General features: G+C 39.7%; 1 protein-coding gene across 4 annotated transcripts in view; it reads left to right on the top strand.

The window, feature by feature from the left end:
* Nucleotides 1-15,137, top strand: part of BNC2 (basonuclin 2) — a 994,147-nt gene that overhangs the window by 670,684 nt on the left and 308,326 nt on the right. Inside the window, exon 1 of one of the 4 annotated variants that reach the window (XM_053702636.1) lies at nt 4,844-5,273. The exons of 2 other annotated variants lie outside the window; for them this stretch is intronic. In XM_053702636.1, coding sequence (XP_053558611.1) covers nt 5,271-5,273 — 3 coding nt within the window. In that variant the 5' untranslated portion in view covers nt 4,844-5,270. Of the gene's footprint in view, nt 1-4,843; nt 5,274-15,137 lie in introns of those variants that run through there. One more of the 4 variants, XM_053702638.1, reaches the window with a different exon arrangement.

Raw genomic sequence — 15,137 nt, 5'->3', positions numbered from 1 at the left:
TGATACTAGACTTGAGAAACCCTGGTACTGAACAGCAGAGCTCCCAACTGCCCTGCAATTAATCAGATTGTAGATATTCTCACTTGTAAAGGCCACAGCATTTATTCATAATGACATAATAGATTTTTGTTTCAATTCACAAATTTTCTTTGAATGAAAAAAAAAAAGCCCAGTGTAAAAAACGTTGGCTAATCCTAGGCGGCACATCCTGGGTCCCCATATGAAGAAGCCACATATCAAATGGAAATAAAAGGCTTACTCAATCACAAATCAATATACATTCTGTAATAAGGATTAGAACTGCACAGGTTTATCATGAAACTCATTTTTTGTCTTTTATCATTCAGATAGAGCAGGCAGTTTTAAACATCTTTCTAATTTACTTCTATTATAAAAAATCAATTCCCTTGGTATCTTTTGTTAAAAAACAGGGAGGTAAAATCAGGAGTGCACATGTCTGGAGCACTATATGGCAGCAGTTTTGGAAGAATGATATCCCTTTGCAAGAGCACTAGATGGCAGCACTGTTTCCTGCCATGTACTGCTCCAGACGCCTACCTAGATTTCTCTTCAACAAAGAATAACATTGGAACAAAGCAAATTTGATAATAGAAGTAAATTGGAAACTGTTTTAAAGTTGTATTGTCTGTCTGAATTGCAAGAGCCAAATTTTGGGGTTTCATATCCCTTTAAAAATCCATTACACACAGTAGAATAGCATAATCAATAAATACATAATAAAGAGACAATGCAAAAGCACTAGATTTTTTTTTTCTGGCAAATCTCAAAAAGCTAGTTACATTTTCCTTCCTAATGCATCATGTGACAGCCACCAGTCACAAAATGCATATACATATATCCTGTGAATCTTGCACATGCTCAGTAGGAGCTGGTGCCTCAGAAAGTGTGCATATACAAAGACTTTTCAGATTTAGATAATGAAATTGAATTGGAAAGTTGTTTAAAATTGTGTGCTCTATCTGAATCATGAAAGTTTAATTTGGACTTGGTTGTCCCTTTAAAGGAACATAATGCATACATATTATAGGGAATATCATGTGATCATTAGAATTTCATTTGAATCATTCTATGTATTTTTAACTATTTGGAAGGAAAATAATATTGTGCCCTCTTAAGGATTTATGACTTCTATGAACTATATCTGCAGACAACTTGGTACAATCTCTGCAATATTAATCCCTTAAGCTACAAAAGAAGCACAGTAAACCTTTGCAACCTCTTTTGAAGTGTGGAGTTCCCTTCAGAACCATATATTGATGTGACAGCTATCGCGGCTACATTTTAATGCTTGTTTAGAAATCTAGTACAAAGAACGAGCAGTATTACTGAATTTATAATACATTTTTGTTTTGTTTTAGCTAGAAGTTAAAGGGATATGAAACAAAACCTTTGTTTTGTGATACAGACCGAGAATATCATTTAAAAAAAAAGTTTCCAATTTACTTCTGTTGTCAAATTGACTTCGTTCTCATGGTATCTTTTGTTGTAGCGATACCTAGGTAGGTGTCAAGAGCTCTACATGGCAGGAAATAGTGCTGCCATCTAGTGCTCTTGCAAATGGATAACATTATTGGAAAACTGCTGCCATTTTACGCTCCAGACATGTGCACGCTCCTGAGCTTCCTTTCCTGTTTTTTGCTGCGCACCTTCCCTCTTAGTGTAGCACAAGCATCATAGCAGGCTGTGCCACAGCAGAGGGGGTGGAAAGTTAAATATGTTTATCGGTGTGTGGTGCTTTTTCGGCTCTATTGAAGTGCGATTTTATGTTTGCCACTTTTCAAAGTCTGTTTGGTATCGTGACTTTGCAAACTTTTTACTTTTAAGTCGTAATACGATAGCAAATGTCTAAGAGCAAAAAAATAATTCTAGCAGTTTTAGTGCTCAAATGCGAGCGCAAACTACTGCTCCACTTAAGGTTGCCACCTGTCCCTTAAAATACGGAACACTTATAACTTACGCATGCTGCAGGGTGTGCAGGGAGGAATATGAATAGTGCTGTCCAGAAACACAATACATGTTCCTCCCCGCACACCCTGCAGCATGTGTAACTCATAAGTGTTCAGGAAACATGGCTGAGGTGGCAACCCTAGCTCCACTCGTAATCTAGCCCCAAATGTGTAAAATTGATTCACTAACGCCTGTCTGAAGCACTGCACCCTATGAAATGGTGCATTACCCTTGACAAAGAAACAGTGAGTTTCATTTTAGTTATTTTGCTCAAACGATACAACCTCTGATTGGCTGTATTGATCTGGAAAAAGACAGGCATGGAAAGCCATAGGTGAGTTTTAAAAATAGCTGAGTTTAATTTAAAAAAACAACAAAAACATCACATGCACTTTTAAAAATGTAAGAACTTAACAGCTCATTACATTGGACTAAAAATAATAACTTCTGTGTTCCATAAATGTAACTTTGTGGGGGGTAGTGACAGAGGACGGAGAATAAGTGCTCAGGGCTATAACCTAATTACTAAAGGCAACATTTAAAAAAAATAATATTTTAGACAAAAAGGGAAGGGAACAGGGAACATATACGTTCATTCTATACACTGATATTAGAAATGTAAACTGGCCCCTTTTCTGTGTGTCACACTATATGGAGCAACAGAGCACAGTATGAAGAATACACAGAAAGAGAAAAAAAAAGCATAGGCACAATAGACTCCTGTTTACAAGAGCATATGGGAAGAGATAATGTGAGTTTCCCAAGGTCACATGGACCTTACAATGCGTCTCAAGCCAGCTTGAGAATTTAGTGCCCTTACTCAAGGCTAATACTCCCCAGGAAAAGTTAACCTCTTCACTTTCACAGAGAACAGCAATACGCTCCTTTGTCATTAAACTAAATGTACACTAAAGTCAAAGATGCTCTGGTCTGCTTTAAAATAAGCATGTGTTAAACATTACACAAATACTACTTAGCTAACATTTTGAAATTTACATAAACTTTGCAATTGGAGCATATTAACGCACTTAGATTATGGGTTTTTCGCATTTTCGCGCAAGTTAAATTGCACTCATATTACAATATGAAAGTAAACGCGAAAGTTTGTCGGGTTAGCGCGTTTTTGCGAAACAAAAAAGTGTCAAAAAACACATTTAAAAAAATTACAAAGAACAGTTACCAAACATAACACCATCTAATAAAAATTATTTTAAAAAAATAGTGCAGAAAAATCTTATAAGGGCTCAAAGATATGAAGTCTCTGGTGAGAAAAAAGGCATTTATAAGAAATCAGTTTTTCTTATTATGTTTTTAAGTTTTACACAACGTTGAAGTCACATTCTCAACACACTTCCATGCCACTTTAGAGAAGAAAACAGCCAGTGGTAGGAGCATTGATTGGGACCAGCATTTCTCTGGGTCATGCAGTTGGTACTTTAACTATGTGTTTAATCCATTTCTGGTGATAAAACACATAGGGCTAGATTACAGGTGGAGCACTAAATTATTGTGCACCCGATATTTAGTGCTCCACTTGTAATCTGGCCCATAGACTTGCAGGGTCGCTAGCCCTAAAGTGTCATGCTCTAACAATTTAGTCATTTTTGCATTATGATAGCCCTTTAATTAATGCATTAAATGTGTATGTTGTTGTTTTTTTTAATCTATTATTTATTTTTGATTACTGAGTTGTTACTTTTTACTTTTTTTGTAAACTGTAAATCAAATTGTTTAGTATTTTTTTGTTTCATATCTGACATTTGAAATTCTAAAAACATATGACAGTGTTGTGCACATATATATAGATAGATATATGTAGATAGAATGCTGTCTAAAATAAATAGAGTATAATAACAAGGGTTGTAGGATTTAACATCAGCTGATTACAAAAAAAAAAGAGAGAGAGTAAAACAGTGTTATGTTCCTGTCTGCCCTCCGGACTCTTGCAGCTGTGAGTAAGCATTGTAGTGACACATGCAGTCACAAGCTTGTCACACTGCTAGTGCAGGTCAGGGGTTGTGGTAAAGCTGGAGTTGTTAGATAAAGGTTTAGGAAAGCAGACTCACCCCTGCTTCTGCTTTATGAGATTCACTAACAATTTAAAATCTCCTCCAGTTCTACTTGCTATATGGAACTGATTATCTGACAAAGGGGTGTCCAACTTTATAACAGAAGGGGCCACTGTGGGTTCTCTCAGAGCAAATTTTATACATACTTGTTAAAGAAAAAGAGTTATATACTGTACTTTTATACAAACAACCTTTAAGTGATCAATACTTTAGCTAGATATAGGATACTGTTTTAGCTTGCAGTATGTCAGTATGTGCCTGGCATCTTGGTGCAGACTGTTATGCAAACATATACAGGATCTCCCTCAGTTTTGGCTGTAAATGACTATCCTGCTTAAAGAGGATTGTGGCTATTAAATGCTCTGTTTTTTTTGGCCCCCAAAGTCTCACGCTGGACAAAAAGTACAGGGCTGGATACATTTATTAGAGGATATTTTTTTGTTCCCCCCTGTATCTCAGCTGCACAAGCCTGAATGATGCAGGAAGTAGCTTTTCACATTTATTGTATTAGGCATTCTCAGATAACGTAAGAAAATTATAAATTTTTTACTCAGTGGCGAAATTCTTTGAATTCTTGGTGAATCTAGGGGTCTGATTACTAGAATTGATACTCTACTGCAAGTCCAGCCTAGGACAGTGTTCTGTGGGGATGCTGCAAATACACAGCATCTCTCTCAGGTTACCCAGTGGGATGGCAGTGTGCTGAGATCCCAAGTCACATGCTTGTTTTATTGCCACTGGTATGTCATGGCCTTAAGGCACAGTGGAGGTGGTGAGTGTGTATCTGCGCACATGGTGGAGGAGGGCTGAGCACATAGTGAGAAGGGAGGGCTTAAGGGCAGTGAGAAGGGAGGGGGAGATGACTGAGACACTCAGGAACTATGAGAGGAACACTTCCCTTGGAAAAAATGACCATCTAATGTGAGTCTGATCCGCAGTGACAGTCACTTACAATCCTTTTTTTTCTGTTTCTTTAAACTGTGGCTGTTTTCTTGCAAGCCCAGACAATTAACAGCTGAAGAAAATATGACAGGACACACGCAAAAGAGGTTGGGAGATAGAGGGGAAGGAATGCACCAGAGCGGAGAAAGCTGAGTTTGCCTCCTTGTATAAACTGCCCAGAGATTTTTTTTTTGTGTCCTCTTTTCTTTTCTTTTTTTTTGCACTGTGTGTAGAAGGCCAGAAGTGAGATCTGTTAACTGTTCCACACTGACTGAGAGGCCAGAGCATCTCATGGTACTGTATTGTTACCACTACTACTCCCTTCATTCCTGCTTGCATTTTTTTTATATTGAGAGGAGGTGGTATTAAGGGGGAGGGAACAGTTTGATCCTTAACTCTTAAGAGATACCAGCAGTGTTTTGCTTGCAGAGCTGCAGCAGTGGTTGGGTTAATCCTGTATCTGTCAGGGAATATGCACATCTTAACTCCCCAGTTGCCAGAGAGAGCTGTGATGTATTGCTCTACATAGTTTGCTAAGCATAATCATTGAGTTGTTTGCCATGTTCGCTTGAGTGGTGCAGTTACACTTTGGCATTAGCAAGGTTAAATGCTTTAGGGTTTGCAGCTGCAATAGGTATATTTAGATATGAGAGTGAGGCACAACTTGCTGCAGTTTAACTCATTCATTACTAGGTGTGCCAATGCAGGGTGACAAACACTTGTGGTTTTGTTTAGCTAGGGTTTAACCCACTCACTGCTGTTTCTGGCTAATTATTAACACAAAGTAATTGCTTTTCTCCAACATAGGTGTGTCCGGTCCACGGCGTCATCCTTACTTGTGGGATATTCTCTTCCCCAACAGGAAATGGCAAAGAGCCCAGCAAAGCTGGTCACATGATCCCTCCTAGGCTCCGCCTACCCCAGTCATTCTCTTTGCCGTTGTACAGGCAACATCTCCACGGAGATGGCTTAGAGTTTTTTAGTGTTTAACTGTAGTTTTTCATTATTCAATCAAGAGTTTGTTATTTTCAAATAGTGCTGGTACGTACTATTTACTCAGAAAACAGAAAAGAGATGAAGAATTCTGTTTGTATGAGGAAAATGATTTTAGCAACCGTAACTAAAATCCATGGCTGTTCCACACAGGACTGTTGAGAGCAATTAACTTCAGTTGGGGGGAACAGTTTGCAGTCCCTTGCTGCTTGAGGTATGACACATTCTAACAAGACGATGTAATGCTGGAAGCTGTCATTTTCCCTATGGGATCCGGTAAGCCATGTTTATTACGATTGTAAATAAGGGCTTCACAAGGGCTTATTTAAACTGTAGACTTTTTCTGGGCTAAATCGATTGATTATTAACACATATTTAGCCTTGAGGAATCATTTTATCTGGGTATTTTGATATAATAATATCGGCAGGCACTGTTTTAGACACCTTATTCTTTAGGGGCTTTCCCAAAGCATAGGCAGAGTCTCATTTTCGCGCCGGTATGGCGCACTTGTTTTTGAGGACAGCATGGCATGCAGCTGCATGTGTGTGGAGCTCTGATACATAGAAAGGTCTTTCTGAAGGCATCATTTGGTATCGTATTCCCCTTTGGGCTTGGTTGGGTCTCAGCAAAGCAGATTCCAGGGACTGTAAAGGGGTTAAATATAAAAACGGCTCCGGTTCCGTTATTTTAAGGGTTAAAGCTTCCAAATTTGGTGTGCAATACTTTTAAGGCTTTAAGACACTGTGGTGAACTTTTGGTGAATTTTGAACAATTCCTTCATACTTTTTCGCAATTGCAGTAATAAAGTGTGTTTAGTTTAAAATTAAAGTGACAGTAACGGTTTTATTTTAAAACGTTTTTTGTGCTTTGTTATCAAGTTTATGCCTGTTTAACATGTCTGAACTACCAGATAGATTGTGTTCTGACTGTGGGGAAACCAAGGTTCCTTCTCATTTAACTATATGTATTTTATGTCATAAAAAAATCTAGTAAAAATGATGCCCAACGATGATTCCTCAAGTGAGGGGAGTAAGCATGGTACTGCATCATCCCCTCCTTCGTCTACACCAGTCTTGCCCATACAGGAGGCCCCTAGTACATCTAGTGCGCCAATACTCTTACTATGCAACATTTAACGGCTGTAATGGATAATTCTATCAAAAAACATTTTAGCCAATATGCCCACTTATCAGTGAAAGCGCGACTGCTCTGTTTTAGAAAATTCTGTAGAGCATGAGAACGCTGATGATATGGTTTCTGAAGGGCCCCTACACCAGTCTGAGGGGGCCAGGGAGGTTTTGTCTGAGGGAGAGAAATTTCAGATTCAGGAAACATTTCTCAACAAGCTGAACCTGATGTGATTACTTTTAAATTTAAGTTGGAACATCTCCGCGCTCTGCTTAAGGAGGTGTTATCCAATTTGGATGATTGTGATTATCTGGTCATTCCAGAACCACTATGTAAAATGGAAAAGTTCTTAGAGGCCCCGGGGGCCCCCCGAAGCTTTTCCTATATCCAAGCGGGTGGCGTACATTGTTAGTACAGAATGGGACAGGCCCGGTATACCTTTAGTACCTCCCCCCATATTTATAAAATCTGTTTTCCTATAGTCGACACCAGAAAGGACTGATGGCAGACAGTCCCCAAGGTCGAGGGGGCGGTTTCTACTCTACACAAGCGCGCCACTATACCCATAGAAGATAGTTGTGCTTTCCAAGATCCTATGGATAAAAAATTAGAAGGTCTGCTAAAGATGTTTGTTCAGCAAGGTTCCCTTCTACAACCAATTGCATGCATTGATCCCTGTCACTGCAGCCGCGTGTTTCTAGTTTGAGCTAGGAAAGGCGATTATTAGTAATTTCTTCTTCTTATGAGGAGATTATGGGACAGAATTCGTGCTCTTAAATTGGCTAATTCTTTCACCCTAGACGCCACCCTTGCAATTGGCTAGGTTAGCGGCGAAAAAAATTCTGGGTTTGCTATTGTGGCGCAGAGCGCTTTGGTTAAAATCTTGGGCAGCGGATGCGTCTTCCAAGAACAAATTGCTTGACATTCCTTTCAAGGGGGAAAACACTCTTTGGCCCTGACTTGAAAGAGATTATCTCTGATATCACTGGGGGCAAGGGCCACGCCCTTCCTCAGGATAGGTCTTTTCAAGACCAAAAATAAACCTAAGTTTTCGTCCCTTTCGCAGAAACGGATCAGCCCCCAAGGGCTACGTCCTCTAAGCAGGAAGGTAATACTTCTCAAGCCAATCCAGCCTGGAGACCTATGCAAGGCTGGAACAAAGGAAAGCAGGCCAGGAAACCTGCCACTGCTACCAAGACAGCATTGAAATGCGGGCCCCCCGATCCGGGACCGGATCTGGTGGGGGGCAGACTCTCTCTCTTCGCTCAGGCTGGGGCAAGAGATGTTCTGGACCCTTGGGCGCTAGAAATAGTCTCCCAAGGTTATTCTCTGGAGTTCAAGGGGCTTCCTCCATGGGGGGAGGTTCCACAGGTCTCAGTTGTCTTCAGACCACATAAGAAGACAGGCATTCTTACATTGGGTAGAAGACCTGCTAAAAATGGGAGTGATTCATCCTGTTCCATTAGGAGAACAAGGGATGGGGTTCTACTCCAATCTGTTCATAGTTCCCCAAAAAGAGGGAACGTTCAGACCAATCTTAGATCTCAAGATCCTTGAACAAGTTTCTCAAGGTTCCATCGTTCAAGATGGAAACCATTCGAACACTTCTTCCTTCCATCCAGGAAGGTCAATTCATGACCAAGGTGGATTTCAAGGATGCGTATCTACATATTCCTATCCACAAGGAACCATCATCGGTTCCTAAGGTTTGAATTCCTGGACAAGCATTTCCAGTTCGTGGCGTTTTCTTTCGGATTAGCCCACTGCTCCTAGGATTTTCTCATAGGTACTAAGGTCCCTTCTGGCGGTGCTAAGACCAAGGGGCATTGCTGCAGTACTTTACTTGGACGACATTCTGATTCGAGCGTCGTCCCTTCCTCAAGTAAAGGCTCACACGGACATTGTCCTGGCCTTTCTCAGATCTCACGGATGGAAAGTGAACGTGGAAAAGAGTTCTCTATCTCCGTCAACGAGGGTTCCCTTCTTGGGAACTATAATAGACTCCTTAGAAATGAGGATTTTTCTGACAGAAGCCAGAAAAACAAAACTTCTAGACTCTTGTCGGATACTTCATTCCGTTCCTCTTCCTTCCATAGCGCAGTGCATGGAAGTGATAGGTTTGATGGTAGCGGCAATGGACATAGTTCCTTTTGTGCGCATTCATCTAAGACCATTACAACTGTTCCTGCTCAGTCAGTGGAATGGGGGACTATTCAGACTTGTCTCCGAAGATACAAGTAAATCAGAGGACCAGAGACTCATTCCGTTGGTGGCTGTCCCTGGACAACCTGTCACAAGGGATGACCTTCCGCAGACCAGAGTGGGTCATTGCACGACCGACGCCAGTCTGATGGGGCTGGGGCGGCGGTCTGGGGATCCCTGAAAGCTCAGGGTCTTTGGTCTCGGGTAGAAATCTCTTCTACCGATAAATATTCTGGAACTGAGAGCGATATTCAAATGCTCTCAAAGCTTGGCCTCAGCTAGCGAGGGCCAAGTTCATACATCAACCATCAGGGGGGGAACAAGGAGTTCCCTAGCGATGGAAGAAGTGACCAAAATCATTCTATGGGCGGAGTCTCACTCCTGCCACCTGTCTGCTATCCACATCCCAGGAGTGGAAAATTGGGAAGCGGATTTTCTGAGTCGTCAGACATTGCATCCGGGGGAGTGGGAACTCCATCCGGAAATCTTTGCCCAAGTCACTCAACCGTGGGGCATTCCAGACATGGATCTGATGGCCTCTCGTCAGAACTTCAGAGTTCCTTATCTACGGGTACAGATCCAGGGGATCCCAAGGCGGCTTCTAGTGGATGCACTAGTAGCACCTTGGACCTTCAAACTAGCTTATGTGTTCCCGCCGTTTCCTCTCATCCCCAGGCTGGTAGCCAGGATCAATCAGGAGAGGGCGTCGGTGATTTTGATAGCTCCTGCGTGGCACGCAGGACTTGGTATACAGATCTGGTGAATATGTCATCGGCTCCACCATGGAAGCTACCTTTGAGACGAGACCTTCTTGTTCTAGGTCCGTTCGACCCACTCCAGCTGACTGCTTGGAGATTGAACGCTTGATCTTATCAAAGCGAGGGTTCTCAGATTCTGTTATTAATACTCTTGTTCAGCGCTGAAAGCCTGTAACCAGAAAATTACCACATAATTTGGTATATCTGTTGGTGTGAATCTGCAAGGATTCCCTTGGGACAAGGTTAAGATTCCTAAGAGTCTATCCTTCCTTCGAGAAGGATTGGAAAAAGGATTATCTGCAAGTTCCTTGATGGGACAGATTTCTGCCTTGTCTGTGTTACTTCACAAAAAGCTGGCAGCTGTGCCAGATGTTCTAGCCTTTGTTCAGGCTCTGGTTAGAATCAAGCCTGTTTACAACATTTTGACTCCTCCTTGGAGTCTCAACCTAGTTCTTTCAGTTCTTCAGGGGTTCCGTTTGAAACCCTTACATTCCGTTGATATTAATTTATTATCTTGGAAAGTTTTGTTTTGGTTGCATTTTCTTCTGCTAGAAGAGTTTCAGAATTATCTGCTCTGCAGTGTTCTTCTCCTTATCTGGAGTTCCATGCAGATAAGGTGGTTTTTGCGTACTAAACCTGTTTTCTTCCAAAAGTTGTTTCCAACAAAGACATTAACCAGGAGATAGTTGAGCCTTCTTTGTGTCCTAATCCAGTTTCAAAGAAGGAACGTTTGTTGCACAACTTGGAGTGTAGTTCGTGCTCTCAAATTTTACTTAGCAGCTACTAAGGTTTTCAGACAAACTTTGGCTTTGTTTGTTGTTTATTCTGGTAAACGGAGAGGTCAAAAAGCAACTTCTACCTCTCTCTTCCTTCTGGATTAAAAGCATTATCCGATTGGCTTATGAGACTGCCGGACGGCAGCCTCCCTGAAAGAATCACAGCTCACTCCACTAGGGCTGTGGCTTCCACATGGGCCTTCAAGAACGAGGCTTCTGTTGATCAGATATGTAAGGCAGCGACTTGGTCTTCACTGCACACTTTTCTAAATTTTACAAATTTGATACTTTTGCTTCTTCTGAGGCTATTTTTGGGAGAAAGGTTTTGCAAGCCGTGGTGCCTTCCATTTAGGTGACCTGATTTGCTCCCTCCCTTCATCCGTGTCCCTAAAGCTTTGGTATTGGTTCCCACAAGTAAGGATGACGCCGTGGACCGGGACACACCTATGTTGGAGAAAACAGAATTTATGTTTACCTGATAAATTACTTTCTCCAACGTGTGTCCGGTCCACGGCCCGCCCTGGTTTTTTAATCAGGTCTGATAATTTATTTTCCTTTAACTACAGTCACCACGGTAACATATGGTTTCTCCTATGCAAATATTCCTCCTTTACGTCGGTCGAATGACTGGGGTAGGCGGAGCCTAGGAGGGATCATGTGACCAGCTTTGCTGGGCTCTTTGCCATTCCTGTTGGGGAAGAGAATATCCCACAAGTAAGGATGACGCCGTGGACCGGACACACCGTTGGAGAAAGTAATTTATCAGGTAAACATAAATTCTGTTTTTGTTACCAAAAGATTTGTACATGTTAGGACTAACCCATTCTGTTAGTATAGGAGCATACTTTAAAGAACATTTACAGCTCTGTTGAATGATGCATGTAATAGTAATGCTTGTGAAATCTGTATGCATAACAAGTAAATGACCAATTCTTTTTTTTGTCTCTTATATAACACTATATATGGACTAAATCAGTCTCTTACTTCGTAGTACCAGAGCATTCATTTCTGTGATATTATATGTTGTATCTGATTATTAGTGTAGGCTTTGCTGTGCATGATAACATTTGAAATAAAATCAGCGGTGGGACCTTGCTGCATTCTGTCCAAGTTTGAGTATGTCAGAATGTATCAGGGAAACCAAATACCCAATATCAGACTGTTCATTAGGTCTCTACTTCATGCAGTGATTTAGGTTAGATGCCTGGGGCGGGGAGAGATCCTGCTGTAGCAGTGACATAGTAGTTAGGTGCTGACAAAAAAACTTGTATGAAGATTGGTCACTGCAGATCTGCAACTTTTAGCAAATATTTCCAGTAGTAACAGTGCTGTGAGCAAGTTCTTTCAAAGTGGTGAATTGTATAGTTTTCTCCACCAATGATGATTTCTTCATAGCTCATGGTATTTGCCTAAAATAGTAAACTATATGAAGGTGTTTATTTTGAGGTCATTTATATTGTAAACAAAAGTAACCCTTTTTTATACTCAAAGTGATTTTAAAGGGACAGTCAAAGTCAAGATTAAACTTTAATAATTTAGATAGAGCATGTCATTTTAAACAACTTTCCTATGTATTTTTATTGCCAAATTTGCTTTCCTCTTTTGGTATCTTTTGTTGAAGAATAAAGCAGTATATGCTGATAGGAGCTATGGAATGTTCGCATATCTATAGCAATCTATAGCAGCAGTGATTACAACTGTGTATATAGCATTGCTATAAACAATATTGCCAAATAGTTAAATACATGTGCACATGCTCCTGAACTCACCTAGAATGACTCTTTAACAAAGGATACCAAAAGAACTAAAGAACATTGATAATAGAAGTGAATTGGAAAGTTGTTTAAAATGTCAAGCTCTAACCAATCCATTTAAGTTTAATTTTGACTTTACTGTCCCTTTAGGTTTGCTAAGCTCTTTAGTGGTATTTCCATTTTATGCAAACATTCTTGTATACAAAGTCGAATATTAGCTTTCCTATTCAGACTTTTGGAAATATATTTTGCTTCCAGTTTCTGCCCCAACTGTTTTATATCAAGTGTGTCAAGTATGTTGTTTACTTGTTTCAAACCAGATATATTAGCAAGGCAAATAATATCCCTTTAAACATTGTTAGACTAATATTTAGCTATGTCAGATGCTGGCTGCCGATGGGACAATCGTTGTTTAAGAAGGATAATTAGTGTAAGTTTATGACAATGAAAATTTGAATATTAAATTAGATATTTCATTTTTCTCCTTAAATAGTCTGTAAACATTAGAAATATCTAAACACCTCTGTAGCATCTCATATGTATTCCATGAACAGCTGCAATTTGCTATCCTGGTATTCCTTGGGAGCTATACAAAAAGTAATCATAAAGTAGTGAGTGGTCTTTTCCTTCCTAACAAAATGGACTGTCCACTAGGTGTGGTACTCAAGTTGCATTATTTTGGTAACTAGTGTGTGCAGACAGGGTGTGCTGCGGTATGCTGGAGAATAAAGGCCAAACACACAAGCTAGATACTAATGCAATGATGTTTAAGGACAGTAAAATCAAAAATCAACTTTTATGATCAATAGAGCATTTTATTTTAAACAACTTTCCAATTTACTTCTATAATCTAATTTGCTTCGCTCACTCTGTATCCTATGTTGAAAACAATAGTTTGGTAGGCTTAGGAGCAGCAATGCACTACTGGGAGCTAGGTGCCGATTGGTAGCTAGTAGTGCATCACTGCTTTTTCTACAAAGGATACTAAGATAATTAGGCAAATTTGATAATAGAAGTACACCAGGAAGCTATTTAAAATTGTTTGTTCTATCTGAATCATAAACGGAAAAAAAAGGGTTTTAATGTATCTGTCCCTCAGCATGGAAGTCCACCAAAATCTGCCAGACTACACAAATAAGCTGGGCAGCACTGTTTTACAATAGGTAAATATTATTTATGTATTTATACATATTTTATTTTTTTGTAATCTAATTTTGTCTAGCTGTATCAGGCTTGTTTTTTTTTTACAAATTGTAATAATGTGTGTAACTATTAAGCAATCACATGCTACTTTACATTTTTATGTAAAGCGTTAAAAGGACACTAAAGTCAGATAGCGCATGCAATAAAAAAAACACTTTTCAGTTTTCTTTTATTCTCAAATTTACTGTTCTGTTTGTTGAATAGTATCCCTAGATAGGCTCATAGGAACACAATGTCTGTTTAGCCCTTTATTGCAAGCGTTTTCAACACTGTATAATATTGGTTCAATACCATACAGTGCTAAAAAACATGTACACTCCTGAGCTAGCCTTCAACAATGGATACCAAAAGAACTAAGCCAATGTTATTTTTTTTATTTCATGCTCTTTCTGAACCATGAAAGTTTAATTTTTAATTATTTGTCCCCATTAACTGTTTTTGTAAAATCTCTCATATTGACTGATATTATGCCAGTTCTCCTAGAATTAATGGCACAGTCTACTTGAAAATGTGTATTGTTTAAAAAGATGCTGCAGGGGCTAAGAAACAGGCAGCTATTTAGAAGTTTAAATATTATAAAGTAGGTAAACATAACAATTTTGGTTCTGCAAAGCTGGGGAATGTGTAGTAAAGGCATTCTCTATCTTTTTAAACAAAACAATTAAGTAGACTGTCCCTTTAAAGCAGCTGGTTTAAACGCACAACGTATGTGTATTTTAAGTTTACCCCCCATTTTTGTGTTTGCCTTGAGTGCAGATGTTTTCTTACCTCTTTTCCAATAAAATATAGTCTGCCAATACTATTTTATATTAGTGCATTCGTATGCTTTACTCACCACATAATCTACTAGGTTTATTAATAGCCCTTTAACATTCACAATCTCCTTCTGTAATAATGTGTTTGTTAGTGGAGTATACTTTAGTTTGCCTCAGCTGTGGTAGCACGCACTGTGTACAAAAGCATATGAATGTATCAATTATTAATTATGATATTAGTAGTATCAAATATATTGCTTGCAAGGTGTGATTGGGAGGAAGAGATCATTAGTAGTGGGAAAGGACTGAAAATGAACTCTTTGGATTATTCTAAAGATATCCACATACAAACATCCCTTAAAAATGTGTTTCTGACGGTTCAATATTCCATCAGGCTACTTCATTTGTCAATCCTCTGTATTTTAGATGTATTATATGTACCTTAATATAAACATATTCAGTTTCTCCTATTGTAGCCTGTGTTCGGGATGCCCTTCCACCCAGGCTTTTTTTGGAGTGGGAGATATGGGTGCATGGTACACATCAGTGGGTGTTGCGCCACTTGGGGAGAGAGGACCATCGGCTAAA

The sequence above is a fragment of the Bombina bombina genome, chromosome 2, assembly GCF_027579735.1.
Source record: "Bombina bombina isolate aBomBom1 chromosome 2, aBomBom1.pri, whole genome shotgun sequence".
NCBI lineage: Eukaryota > Metazoa > Chordata > Amphibia > Anura > Bombinatoridae > Bombina > Bombina bombina.
This window is presented reverse-complemented; position numbering and strand designations above follow the sequence as displayed.